The following is a 14,521-nucleotide window of genomic DNA, read 5'->3' on the forward strand; positions in this document are numbered from 1 at the left end:
AGCAGGGATATCTTTAGGAGAGGAAAGAGGTACCAATTTGGAGACAACAGTTGGACCCTCAGCGTAGGATGTCGTCGTTGCAGCTTCAACAGGTTCAGAAGAGGATGCTGTCCTTGCAGCTTCAACAGGTTTGCCAACAGACCCAAAACCTTCAAGGGATTCATCATCTGACTCATCTTGCATGTTATCCTCGTCGTCTTCTGTAACACATTCCTGAACCAGAGGAACAGGACTGGTTGGAATAGATTTAGATCTTGAGCGAAGCCGGTACTACTGTGTTTATTTCCCGAGAGCCAGATGCTTCTGCACTCATCTTCATCTTTTTTGACGAAGAAACAGGAGACTGTAAAATGACCACAAAAAACCAGATCCCATGAAACGCAAAGGGATGCGAGAAAGGCAAAGACAGGAGACGACGACCACATTGGCTATAGTACTGTGCAGAGTCGGTAACCATTCCAGAACGATAAGTTCATTGGTAGGAAAGGACACATAGAAACAGCAATCAAGGAATTGAAAAACAAAATCCAAAGGGGGGAACATACCGCCAAATCCTGTCCTGTAAGCTGCAAGATTGCATCATTTTCTCTGGTTGCAGAGCTTTCAGAGCTATGCTGGCTTGGCTTGTATTCAAGGGCATCCATTTGCTTCTACAAATATATCATTTTTGTAATTAAGTTGAATGCAAGCTGATAGAAAACTTTCATACTTTGAATTTAAGAACGCTGTAAACAGATTCACAAATAAATTTATCATTCTACACAATCTGTCACCGACGAGGCAGTCGCATTTCTGAACAGGTCCAACAGTACCTTTCGCTTCCCATGGGTAGCATCGTATATCTCCTGAGCTGTAGGGGGTCTTTCAAGCTTAGCTTCTAACTGTAAACGAGGGTTCATGCTATTAGTTGTAAATATAAAATATGAAACCTTGCCAACTGTTGAACTACACATAAAATTTACCTCTGCTGCATATTTAACATGTGGTTTGGGGCCGCCACTGTGTCGAACAGTTTGTTTAGCATTTCTTTCTTTCATTTTAGCAGAATTTTCCTAAAATAAATAAAAATACAATATATGTTACCATTTCCATATCTCCTTGTGAGCTTTGCCAAAAAATAAAAAAAAAATTGTTACCATTTTCGTTCAAAAGCTTACTTCTGTGCAAGGATCTTGCCAATACTCAATCAATAGCCCCCACTGGCTCTCAACAACATCCTTGGGTCGATGAGCAAGACGTTCTTCCTGAGTAGTGTACCTATAGAATCCTTCTTTTTTTACTAAATGTTTGTGACTTTTCCACCTATCGTGCAGCTTAGCTACAATCCAATCATCCAAATCATCCGGGCAATCAAATACTTTCTAAAAACAAAAAAAACCATAACAATCATCAAGCTATAATTCCAAAACACTTAGAAGCTAAATAGTAGATAAAAAATTCGGTATACCTTTACTTCCAACACAGCATTCAGAACGAACACAGACGGCATTTGATTCCATTTTGCTATTGTCAACGGTAATTTATTTCCATCTTTAGCTAGATGACTAATGAACGTAGTCAAGTAAGCAGAATTTGGTCCCACGGCTGCATTAAGCCAGGATTCAACTTTAAGTTTCTGTCCTGGCTGTAGAGTATCCAAAAACTTTAAGGTTGATGGTCCTCTAACTTTTCTAGCTAGTAGTTGGCCCTCTTCACCACCGTTCACCATCCTACCATATACAAAATCAACCATATTTGTTAATTGAAAGCACAAATGACCTAAGATGCTCGAATATAAGACAATGAGGTGGCTGTTCGGCCCTGGCCCTGAAGTGAACAGTATTGGCATCTACATAACCTGAAATATTTAGTGTATTATAACTGCATATCTTACAAATTTTCCATTGAAATATAAAAGATTGGATCGATCTAGCATTCACATAATAATACTAACTTATCATAACTTCAGTTCACATATAAAACCCTAATTGCTAGAAATAAATGAGGATTTCTGAAAATATACATTAAGTTATTCACTGAGACATACACAAGCTTTCAGAAATGCCTAATTATTTTAAAGCTTACTTCATGGAGACTGGAGAGGATTTTGCCAGTACTCAATCAATGGCTCCCACTGGCTCTCAACAACATCATTGGGTCGATTAGCAAGACGCTCTTCCAGAGTATTGTACTTATAGAATCCTTCTTTTTTTACATCATGTTTGTGACTATTCCACCTATCGTGCAGCTTAGCTATAATCCAATCATTCAAATCATCCGGGTAATCAAAAAATTTCTGACACCAAAAAACATTTACAGATCATTAACTAATAATTCCTAAACACTCAAAAGCTAAGCAATCTTTACAAATCTTGTTTTACCTTAACTTCCAAAATAGCGTTCAGAATAGACCCAGCCGGCATCTGAGTCCACGGTACATTCAATGGTAAATTGTTGCCGTCTTTAGGTAGGTGGCTAATGAACATAGACATGTAATTAGAATTTGGTCCGACGGGTGAATTAAGCCAAGATTCAACTTGAAATTTCTGTCCTGGTAGTAGCGCATCCAGAAACTTCAAGGTAGTTGGTCCTCTAACTTTTCTAGCTAGTTGGATTTGGCCCTCTTCACCACCATCCCCCATCCTACCATTTCATAAAATCAATCATATATGTTAATTTTCAAGCACAAACGACCTACAATGCTCGAATTTACGACACCGAAGTGTCCGCGCTGCAATCAAGAACAGTATTGACTGACAGAAAAACCTAAAATGTTCAATGTATAATTCAACAAATCACATATCAAATAGTAACTTATCAGAAGTTCAATTCAAATATGAAACCCTAGCTTTTAAGAGATGGAATACAAATCCCTAATAATGTTGAAATCTAGAGGGAGGGAGAGTTTACCTTAACAGGTTTGGGAGAGAATTGCGAAGCCTTTGATTTGACAGAAGAAGTAGAGAAACTTCAATTTCTTCTTGTTAGTGATGAGACTGAACTCTGAAGCCGAAGTGAAGAGAGAAAGTTGGGGGCGGGGGAAACGATTTCTAAACAAAGATGCGCTTTAAAATAGAAAGATATATACTTCCGTAAATATTTACAGGGTGGAGGGATTTACGGGCGGGGAACCCCAAATATTTCCGGTATAAAATATGATAAAATTGTTATTTTTTTTTTCTTTTAAATTCTTAATTCCCAAAATTGAGTTGTATAAAAATTATTCTCAAAAATTAGTCAGACAATACTTTAGGTGGCAGCCTCGCAACAAGTTGGGCGCTAACATCCTTTTGAATAACAACCCCTAATCTATGAAAAAGAAATTTACCTATTCCCCTACTAACATCATTACTAACAAGACAATTCTTCAACCTCTCAAAAAAACACAACATATCATCCCCAAGCTTTCCCAACGTGGAAAATGCTAGAACATCCAGCCAATAACCATGCAAAACACATTGATCTAAATATTTGGCACGTTTGCGCAAAACATCCTTCGCAATAGCCTGACCCGGAATGAAAGCATGGACACGTTCACCTGTGAAGGGGGAAACTCCTGTGACATCCATACAAACATCTTGGCCATTCTTCCAACTATGAACAAGGATCTCAGCTGGCCGGGAGCAAATCCTTGTTGTCATCCGACATAAAACCAAGGGAAACTTCTTTGCGAGAAGGCACACCAGCTTTGTAACATATATCAGCAACAACTTCACGTACGTGGTCATGCCAAAACTTGATCCCAACATCCTTGGCACAATGAAGAACGTGATCAACCAAAATATCCATGGGTCTATTGCAGCTTGAGCATAAGCCACCTTCAACAAACAAAGGGATACCAAGGAGGTGACAAACTACAGCTCTAAACTGTCTTGGTACAAGGCATTGATTCAGACTACTAATAGGTATGCCCAAAATATAGTCTTAAGCATGCTTAACCCGATTGCATTGCCACATAACAGAATCTCTTACAGAGATAGACAATTGGGTGGGGATTTGCCTCTTAACCGCGTCAAAATAAGTAACTGCCACGTCAAAATAAGTATCATCAACGCAATAATTAGAAGGCAGACCACATACCTGGATGAAGTTCTGAAGAGCCGACTGATAAGCAGAAACTTTGTCTGATGGGAATAAGCTACCAAGAATCAACTTTTGTATCGAAACTGTCTGACTATGGGAGGCAAGGTAACAATAGTTGCGAGTGTCTGCCATAGTATAAATTCCAAGTCCACCATCCTTGATGGGTAAAGTAACTAAACGTTGTTGCGAAGGCCCAAAACCTGCTCCATCACCAGTGATCAAAAGTCTCAGATACTGAAATAAATGATCATCAAAAAGTTCGGTGGCTTGCTGTAGAGCTGCAGGGTTGGTGGTGCTTATAGCAAAATACAATCTGGACACACCGGTACAGTTGCGAAGCAGTAACATCTCACTCTGGGTGTCCTTGAGTTTTTTGATGGCGGACATAAGTTGAATAGTCTTGCGAACTCTACTCAAAGCCATGTCACTGATGAAATTCAGATCCAAACTCACTGACCCTCCCAAAAGTTTCACCCCATTGGTTGGCCTGCCAATATATCGAGGGAAAACATCTTCTTCAAAACTTCTAGGATCAGCAGTAGGCCAAAAAACCTATGTTTTCTTTATATTAAGATGTAAACCTCTACCAGGCCCCTCAGACTCTATGATACTGAGTGCTTTGGACACCTCAAGAGTATCTCCAATAATAGTCCCATCATCGAGGTACCAGGCAAGCAAATCAAGTTTGAACCGAGAAGCAATGGTTTTCACAAGTGGATGGAGTGTCAAAGCAAACAACAAGGGACCAAGTGGGTCCCCTTGCTGCACACCAAGGGTCGAGAACTAGATATATTGGTCATAATAAAGTCTAGCCGTCTTACTATAACAAAATTCCACCCAACGTGAAATACCTGGACAATGGAGCCGAATTTCCTTAATGAGATGAGACTGGTACACCAAATTGAAAGCATTAGAAAAGTCAACAAGCAGCATTGACATCTTGGTAGACTGACCTTTCGATTCAAGCAAGTTATTTACAGCATGTAAAATACTCTCACCTCCAACAGGCACACCAACACCAAATTGGTAATCACCTAAGTAAGAAGTCATGGCCTTGCTGACAGAAAAGGCAGCTATCTTGGAGACCAATCTGCGCCAAATGGTACCCACCGCAATAGGCCTAAGCCCGCCACCCGGATTCAAAAGAGGAGTTAATGGTGCACTAGCTAAATATGAACTCACCTAAAACCTCGGGGAATTTACCAACCAACCATAAGTTGACGACCCCCGTGATTGAAAAGAGTAACTCGTCCGCTACAGCAGAAGCCTAACCACTCAATGCATCCATTAAATGTTGTGCCCGCAAACCGTCTCGGCCGCAAGAGGTTCCTTTAGGGAAGCTCTTAATAGCTCCAATGACAGCCTTAGAATCAACTGTGATTGCATCGACACCAACAGATTCTGGTGGAATTGAAGGGGCCGGGGTAGTTGGATATTTCGCCTGCAACTCTGCAAAAGTAGACTCGTTGTGAGGAGAAACTCCATTCGAAGAAAGCACTCGAATTGCAGATGAAAAATGTCCACAGCTTATCTTCTTCCTGGCAGCAGTCAAGTTGGTAGCGGCTTGCTTCTTCCCTACTGATGGTTTGCTCGGCAAAAGTGCAGGCTGTTGAAGGAATATGGGGACCAATACAGTACATCCATTAAGCTCCTTCTATTCAAGCAGAGCTTGATTGATGGCAATGACCTAAAGCCTCCTCATCGTACCAGACTTCTCCTCAGCTGTATTCTTGGGTCTGTAAACGCGCAAGGTACAAATGGGGAGGAGAAGAAGTCTCAACCAAGCTGAAATATCAGCTGGATTGGAAAGTACCTTATCAAGGCACACTTTGAGAGTGCGGGAGAAAGACAATCTGCATTGGTGTGGGATGCAGGCAACGTGGAGACCTTCCTCTGCAACACCAGGTTGAGAAGCTCCAGTGAAAGTGCTTCAGCGATCACATCTGTAATATTCTCAACAGCAGCAGTATCGGTCTGAGTAGCATCACATTCAACAGACTCACTCGCAGTAGCAGGTTTAGGAAAACCATGTATAAGGGACTCAGCAGTGTCTCCATTTGCAGGCCCGACAATAATATCACCATGAATTCGACCTTCCTTACCTTTACAGGATAATCTCATAGCATGCAAATGCATACACTTGCCGCAGAATCACATTCTAAGATGATGAAGAGCTTCTTAGCAAGCCTGGTACACCCCTGAATCTGTAGATATTAAAACTCTGCATTCAACCTTTTTGTCCTCAGAGCATAGGAGCTTGTCGTGTGAATGTCGAAGAAAGGAACCCTTGACATATCCCCTTCCACAGACTCCGTCACCACAGCCATGGAAACCCTTAAAGGGACAATCGTAGTAAACTGTGTTAGCAGCATCCATTGTACCGGAAGACGAAGAAGACGATGGACAAACCTGAGACTCAGCATTAGGAGAACACTTCTGCAGTCGAGAAGAAGACCTGGTTTTCCTTTCCATACCAAAAAGTGATGAACCTAAAAAAAACGAAAACGAAAACCCTAAAAGATGACCGGAAAAAAAATAAACGAAAATTAGAAAAAAATGGTGTCGTCTGAAAGGAAAGAGAAACCGGAAAAAGGAAAAGAAAAAGGGGTTGCCATGAAATCAAAGACAACACCCATGATTCTGGCGAAGAACTCTGGTTTTACATACTTGCAAGACCTGCCAAAATAAAGCAGCCAAAAACCCCAAATGATTACAGACCATCAATCGGTTTAAGAAATACCAAGATTTTATCCAAATTACTCGAAAATAGACGGAAAAAGTTTCTATAAAGATTGATTTCTCCCTATCAGTCAACTTTCTTGTCTTCAAGGCAAAATAACAGACAATATAGTAGTGGCCCATGAAGTGATTAATTCTCTAAAGAAAATGAAAACTAAAATGGAGGTCTTGGAGTAAAAATTCACATGTCAAAGGCTTTTCTAAATGATTTTATTATTTTATTATTGGATAAAGAATATTACATTAACTAGTTGGAAGCCTAACAAGCTAAGCTCCAACAACGCACTACTACATGAATTGAACAGGTTGTCCTGCTAACCTACTAGCGAGCCTCATGGGTAACCTAACCAAGGGAGACGAAACGGGTGGGGGGAGATTGTGTCACAAGGGGAGTAAACTAACTCCACCGTCCATGTTAATTCCTGCAATATTACGTCATTGGAGGCTCGAATCTGGGACCTCCTGGAGCGCATGAAACTTTGGGGAACGGGGATAACCAGCTGAGCTAGGGCCCGTCTCCAAAAAAAGAGCAAAGTCTTTTAAAAAAATAAAAATAAAAAAGACAAATGAACGTTGTGCAAGGAGAGCATCAAGGTAGACGAACAAGCAACAACTACAACAACAACCAGTCAACAAGCTAAAGAAAAAAAAAAGACAACAACACTGCTAAGGGGTACAAGCCAACATAAGTAAATTCATCAATCTATTCTTTAATGGAGTTGTTTTCCTCCTGCCATAATTTTCATTGTTAGACACCATTTTCCACTTGAGCATACCTTTGGCTTTGCCATGTCTAGATCTTTTTCAGCTTTGGACATTCTCTAATCTTCATTCATATGGTCTCAGTACTTGTTTCATATTCGGATTCATCACTGGACTCTCTTGCAACTTCTTCTTCTTCTCGATCTTCATCATTTTCATCCTCTATACTAACCTTAACTTCTTCATGGGTAACCAAAGGGTTCTCATTCAATACAGCTTCATAGACTGAAGCTAAAGGGTTCAATTGACAAGACGGTCCACTAATTTTCTTTTTTGGTTTCTTCTTCTTAGTGCATACAGTCCAACCTCCATTTTGAAATTGAGGAAGATCCTCATCTCTGATCTCCTTCTCTACTTGTTTCTCTTTCAGACCATTTACACCTAGCATCTTCTCTGAAGCCCTATCTTCAACTTCAGTAGAATAGTTGAGAGGAGTTTCAACTTGGTGACTATTTTCCTGCTCCCTTTGCTGAGAAACTGGTTTTGAAATATCCGTGTGGAGACTAGCTTATCACTCCTAGAACTTGAGAAATGTCATTGGATATAGTGCAAGACTTATGCTTATCCTCCACAACAGGAGTATCGATTATAGACTTAGAATCCCCTGACCTTTATGCTTAGGAGTAGGGTTGGAGCTGCACTTCGCATTAGAATGCCAAAAAATCTTACACGGTGAGCATAAAGTAGGCTTCCATGGGTATTCGACCCTCACCTCATATTTTTTTATCATCAATTTGATATGGGAGTTCAAATAGAAATGCGCAGGTTGAATCGATTTCAACCAAACTCTAGCAAACAACATTCTAGTCTTCATTGTTGTAGGAGTAGCAGTCATAATTGGAGTTCTTACAATACTACATATAATTGCAAATCAAGAATCATTCCAAATATGAACTGGAAAATCTCTAATTATCATGCATACCGGTACAAATCAGATTGAACCAATAAGTTTTTCAATAAATGGAGACCATAGACGAATTACGAACAATCTACTAGTAATATACATAGAACCCATTTCTAAAATTCTTGTTATATCCTCTTCTTGTGAAAAGTTGAACACGAAAGCTTGTTCACTCATAGATAGTGTTAAGCAAATGGATCAGTCTTCCTAAGAGTCAGCTATCAGTTCAGTTAAGTTCAGTCATCCTCAAGACTAGCTAACAAGTCTCATTGAATGCATGTAACTCGTTCTATTTTAGTTAGCTATTTTATCGTCTGTCAAACCCTATCTCTGTAACATCTTCAAGTATAAATAATGAATGAATCTCCACAGATCAGTTGTGGAAGATATTAAACCAAAAACCTTGTTCTAACTTGGTATCAGCTTTTGATCCAAGCCACCTTCCGCTTATCAAAGGAAAAAAAAAAAATCAAATCAGTTCTGCACCATCAACAATGGCAGATACTACAACCTCCCTTAGACAAGTACAAATTCACCATCTAGTAACCTTGAAACACACCGAAGCAAATCATTTTCTATGGAAGGCTCAATTTAAACCTATTCTTAAGGGTCATGATCTCACAGGTTTCATTGATGGAACCAAAACAAAACTAGCAAAAACACTTCCAGATGGTGAAACCATAAATCCTAGTTTTGTTGCGTATGAATCTCAAAACTCACTGATAGTCGGTTGGCTGAATTCAACCTTGACACCTGAAGTATTAAGCACGGTAGCAAGACTAGACACTGCTAAAGAAATATGGGACAAACTAGAATCAGAATATGAACCCAAAACCTTTGTTCATCAAATGAATCTCAAGAAGCAGCTTCACAACCTCTCAAAAGGTAATAAGACTCTGAAATCTTATTTAACTGATGCTAAAACTCTGTTTGCTCAGTTAGCAGAATCAGGTTATACAGTATCTAGTGATGAAAAGAAGCAAGCCATCTGCAATGGCTTAAACAAAAGCTATGATCTGATTGTCACTTCTCTCACTACAATAGAGGGTATGTACATTGATCTCTTTTACTTCCATCTTTTAACTTATGATATGAGGCTAGAATCACAACTAGCCTTGCTGCAGACACCATTAGCCAATGTCGCAGTATCTACCACGGCCACATCTGGAAATAGGAAGGACCAAAGGAGATTTGCAGGTCCAACCTCTCAGTATCAGCACAATCCAAATATGTCTTTCAGGAGGAACAGCAACAACAATAATGCACAGCGCAATAACCGGCAGCAGTCACAGAATGATGCCGGCACAGGACCAAAGTGCCAAATCTGCAAGAAAAGAAATCATCTTGCAGATAGATGTTGGTTTCGTTATGAGAAACCTAATACCAATCAGCAGCGTCAACCAGCTGCTTACATAGCTCTACCTGGTGGACACCATGACACACAATGGGTTACAGACACAGGAGCTACGAATCATCTGATAGCAGACATGAGAAATCGGACTATTCCTCATGAGTATGATGGCACTGAACAAGTGCAAGTGGGTAATGGTAATTCATTGACTATTTCTCACATGGGTAACAATTCTTTTACAAAAAATTCAAGATATTTTTATTTGAATAATGTTTATCATGTGCCTGAAATCAAGTGTAATTTACTGCCAGTGTCTAAATTCTGTAAAGATAATGCAGTCTTCTTTGAATTTCACACATCTTTTTTTGTTGTGAAGGACAAGCACACGGGGCTTCCACTGCTGAGAGGACTTGAAAGGAATGGTCTGTATGTTCTATATGGAGTCAGTGCGCTGAATTTTCCAATAAAACCACAGGCAAATGTTACTTCTAGTTTACCATTATGGCACCAGAGATTAGGTCATCCCATGTTGCGCACAGTCTCCAGAATATGCCACAATTTTCTCTTCCTATTGCTAATAAAAACTTTGATTTTTGTCACTCTTGCCATCAGTAAGAGCAAGAATTGTCTTTCTCTCTTAGTTCAACTGTTTATAACAAGCCCTTGAGCTTGGTTGTTTCTGATATTTGGGTCTCTCCGCACTTGTCAAGATCTGGTTTTCGTTATTTCCTATTGATAATGGATGTCTATTCTCATTTTACCTGGGTTTTCCCACTTGTGCAAAGGTCAGATGCTCTTAAAACTTTCATAATTTTTCACAAACAGGTTGAAAATCTAACTGACCAAAAATCAAAATATTTCAGTCAGATAATGCCTTAGAGTTTAAGAAGTTCACATCTTATCTCAATGAATCAGGCATTCAACATAGATTTTCGTGTCCACACACGTCACCTAAAAATGGCTGGCAACGTAGAATTCGTCATGTGACTGAATCTGGTTTGGCTCTTTTTTTCATGCAACATGCCTCGTTCCTTCTGGGCTGATGCCTTACCACAACCTTTTTTGATCAACAGGCTTCCAAAGTCCAACTCAGAGTCAAAAACTCCTCTAGAACTTCTTTCAAAAGTCTCCAGACTACTCTTTCTTACGAGTTTTTGGTTGTCTAGCTTACCCCTGCCTTAGGCCGTATAATGCAAATAAACTTGAACCAAGGTCTCTTCCCTGTGTCTTCATAGGATATAGCAGTGCACACAAAGGTTATTTGTGTTTGCATCAGAAAACAAACAGGCTTTACATATCACGTCATGTTAGATTTGAAGAATCGACATTCACATTCAAGTCTTCTCGGCAGCGCCACACTCCATTGTCTTGTTCAGGTAATGAGACATCAAGCACTAGTGTTTTAATTTCTCCTCCTTTTAACCAATGTAACTCACTAGTACATCAGGGAGCTGCTCCATTAGCTCCAACGGTTCTTGCTCCATCACCGGCTGCATCATATGCTCCAGATTCACCTGCTCTGGAGAATTCTCCTGCACAAACACAGGCTGCGTCAGAACAGATTTCAGCATCTGATTCTGAGTTTTCTAACACTAGTGCAGCTTCATCAAGGGATCATCCTGAGGAACCGACGGTTGTGGCCCACCCTATGACGACTCGAGCTAAATCTGGTATTACGAAACCCATTCAGAGGCTATGTTTGACTGCCACAAAACATCCGCGCTTGGAAGAGGACTTCATGGAGCCGACTTGCTACTCTATGGCCTATAAACATCCTAAGTGGAGAAAATCTATGGATGTCCATATTAATGCACTGATTCGAAATGGTACATTCTCATTGGTGCCTTTTCAAGAAGGTATGAATGTTGTAGGTTCGAAGTGGCTCTTTCGTGTAAAACAAAATCCAGATGGCAGTATCAGTCAGCATAAAGCTCGTTTGGTTGCCAAAGGGTTCAATCAACAAGCCGGAATTGATTATGGTGAGACTTTCAGTCCCGTGATAAAACCGTGTACTATACGTCTTGTATTATCTACTGTTTTGATGCAAGGTTGGCCATTAAAGCAATTGTATGTCGAAAATGCATTCCTCCATGAGAACTTGGAGGAGGAGGTTTACATGAAGCAGCCTGCTGGGTATGTTGATCCAAATTATCCAAATCATGTCTGTAAGCTGCATAAATCTTTATATGGTCTCAAACAATCCCCACGTGCTTGGTTTTCAAGGCTAAGCAGCTATCTGGTTAAGCTTGGTTTCACAGGTTCTATTTCTGATAGCTCATTGTTCATATTAAAAACTCCTGACCATGTAACCTATGTTCTCATTTATGTGGATGACATCATTGTCACGGGTTCTAATGCCTTAAAGATCCAGCAGCTGATTGAGTCCCTTGGTTCTGAGTTTGCTCTGAAGGATATGGGGGATTTATCATTCTTCTTGGGTGTTGAGGTCATCAGGAGTACCAAAACACTGATTCTTAATCATAGAAAGTATGTAACTGATCTTTTGAAACGTACGAAAATGGATGGTGTGAAGCCTGTGTCTACTCCTATAGCTGCAAATGATAGGATTCAGAAAGGAGGTAGTGAGAGATTCAAGGATCCTACACTCTATCGTAGTGTAGTAGGTGCGCTGCAATACTTACATCTTACAAGACCTGACATTTCTGTTGCTGTCAATAAAGTGTGTCAGTATATGCATGACCCGTATATTGAGCATTGGGATATTGTCAAACAGATTCTCAGATATTTGAAAACCACCATAGACTATGGCCTTCATCTTGGTGGTTCTCGTGATTTCTCCCTCCATGCGTATTCTGATGCAGACTGGGCTGGCAGTCTAGATGATCGTCGTTCGACGAGTGGTTATTGTATTTATTTCGGTGGAAATATTATCTCCTGGAGTGCAAGGAAGAAGAAGACGGTCTCTAAGTCTAGTACAGAGGCGGAATATCGTGGCATGGCAATTGCCACTTCAGAAGTTATCTGGATCCAATCTTTGCTTCAGGAACTTGGCTTCAACATTGCCCCACCATTGCTCTGGTGTGACAACCTAGGGGAAACATACCTTGCAGCAAATCCATTTTTCCATGCCCGTACCAAACACATTGAGATTTATTACCATTTTGTCCGTGAAAGGGTTGCAAGAAATCAGTTGCTGGTTAGGTTCATCAGCTCAAAGGATCAGTTGGAAGATATTTTTACCAAGGGCCTTTCTGCGCCAAGGTTTAATCTTTTGCGAGCCAAGTTGCACATTCGTCAACTCACGTACAACTTGAGGGGAGGTGTTAAGCAAATGGCTCAGTCTTCCTAAGAGTCAGCTATCAGTTCAGTTCAGTTCAGTCATCCTCAAGACTAGCTAACAAGTCTCATTGAATGCATGTAACTCGTTCCATTTTAGTTAGCTATTTTATCGTTTGTCAAACCCTATCTCTGTAACATCTTCAAGTATAAATAATGAATGAATCTCCACAGATTAGTTGTGGAAGATATTAAACCAAAAACCTTGTTCTAACTGATAGTCATAGAAAAATATCCCCTTGTTTTCAACTGGGTTATTAATCTCTCTTTCACAAAGAGAAAATCATGTTTTCATTCAATTCATTATGAGATATTGAAGCTCACCTGATGACAAGAGTGCAATAGGTTCTCCGTCGATGTTATCATACAATATTTGTATGTTATCATACATATAAGAAATGTAATATCAAAGAAATGTAATATTATCAACAACAATATTCGTTGTTGTTGTCGTCCTAGCAGGATTGTTGAGACATGAAATCCAGTTTTTATTTTCAGTAGAAATATGATTTGAATAACACCACCAATTCTAGATGGAGTAGATTACTCGACAATCTTGGAAAATCTTCCAAAACCCAATGTTGAAACTGGAGTTAGAAGATGATTTAGAAGGAATTTTTGTCTGGATTAGTCTCAAGGGAAGGATTGTAGGAGGAGGATTTACGCCTCCATCCATGGAGAAACATAAGAAATCTTTGGCCTAGAAAAATCGCCTTGAAATCCCTTGCCACGTTATTGAAGAGAGGACAACTGAAAAGTGGTTTTGTTGTAATATAAAATCGTTAGCTTCACCTACCAAATGAAATAGAGAGTGAGACTTGGCCATTCCTAATCCAACCTCACATTGTCTAGTCAGCCTAGCATTGTTGTTTATAAAATATGTTCAGAAAATGTTAGGTTTCTACCCGATGAGGATCTCTAGATTGGTATCCCCGACTGCTGCTATGTTTAGTATTTCCTTTATATATCGTTTTAAAAAGTGGTATGTTAATTTATTATATTTAGGATTTACCACATGCTAGTGAAGTGGGACGAATGAACTTTTAGATCTTCTCCCATGATAATATGGTCTGTTTCATCCATGGCATTGTAGAAAGACATCCTTTATCTCATATATGGCAATCAATTTTCCTAAATACATTGGAAAAATGAAATCTGTCTCCAACCCATCTATCTTTTAACTTCTTCCTTTCCTAGTTATTTTCTTATTTTCAGATATTATTTGATTTGATGTTATCAGAAAAATATTAGAATCTTCATTTTTTTTGGCATTAGTCAATACATATATAAAGTTACATTTTTTTCCGAACTTCTAAGTGATCGCTCAAATGCTACCTTCCATTTTCTTACATGAATCTCCAGTTATATGACGATCATATTATCTTCCGTATTTATGTTCATTGTGTTGG

The 14,521-nt window shown here is 39.6% G+C and overlaps 1 protein-coding gene across 1 annotated transcript; it reads right to left on the reverse strand.

Moving 5' to 3' along the window:
- Positions 1-238: 238 nt before the first annotated feature.
- LOC113322436 lies at positions 239-3,012 on the reverse strand. The gene is made up of 9 exons (XM_026570513.1): positions 2,890-3,012; positions 2,361-2,622; positions 2,065-2,275; positions 1,448-1,709; positions 1,158-1,361; positions 963-1,052; positions 813-881; positions 546-650; positions 239-343 (listed from the first exon to the last, which is right to left on the reverse strand). Exons 3-9 carry the CDS (start codon positions 2,067-2,069, stop codon positions 248-250), a joined length of 831 nt encoding a protein of 276 aa, XP_026426298.1. The 5' UTR covers positions 2,070-2,275; positions 2,361-2,622; positions 2,890-3,012; the 3' UTR covers positions 239-247.
- Between the last annotated feature and the right edge of the window lie 11,509 nt (positions 3,013-14,521).

The sequence above is a fragment of the Papaver somniferum genome, chromosome 11, assembly GCF_003573695.1.
Source record: "Papaver somniferum cultivar HN1 chromosome 11, ASM357369v1, whole genome shotgun sequence".
Taxonomy (NCBI): Eukaryota; Viridiplantae; Streptophyta; class Magnoliopsida; order Ranunculales; family Papaveraceae; genus Papaver; species Papaver somniferum.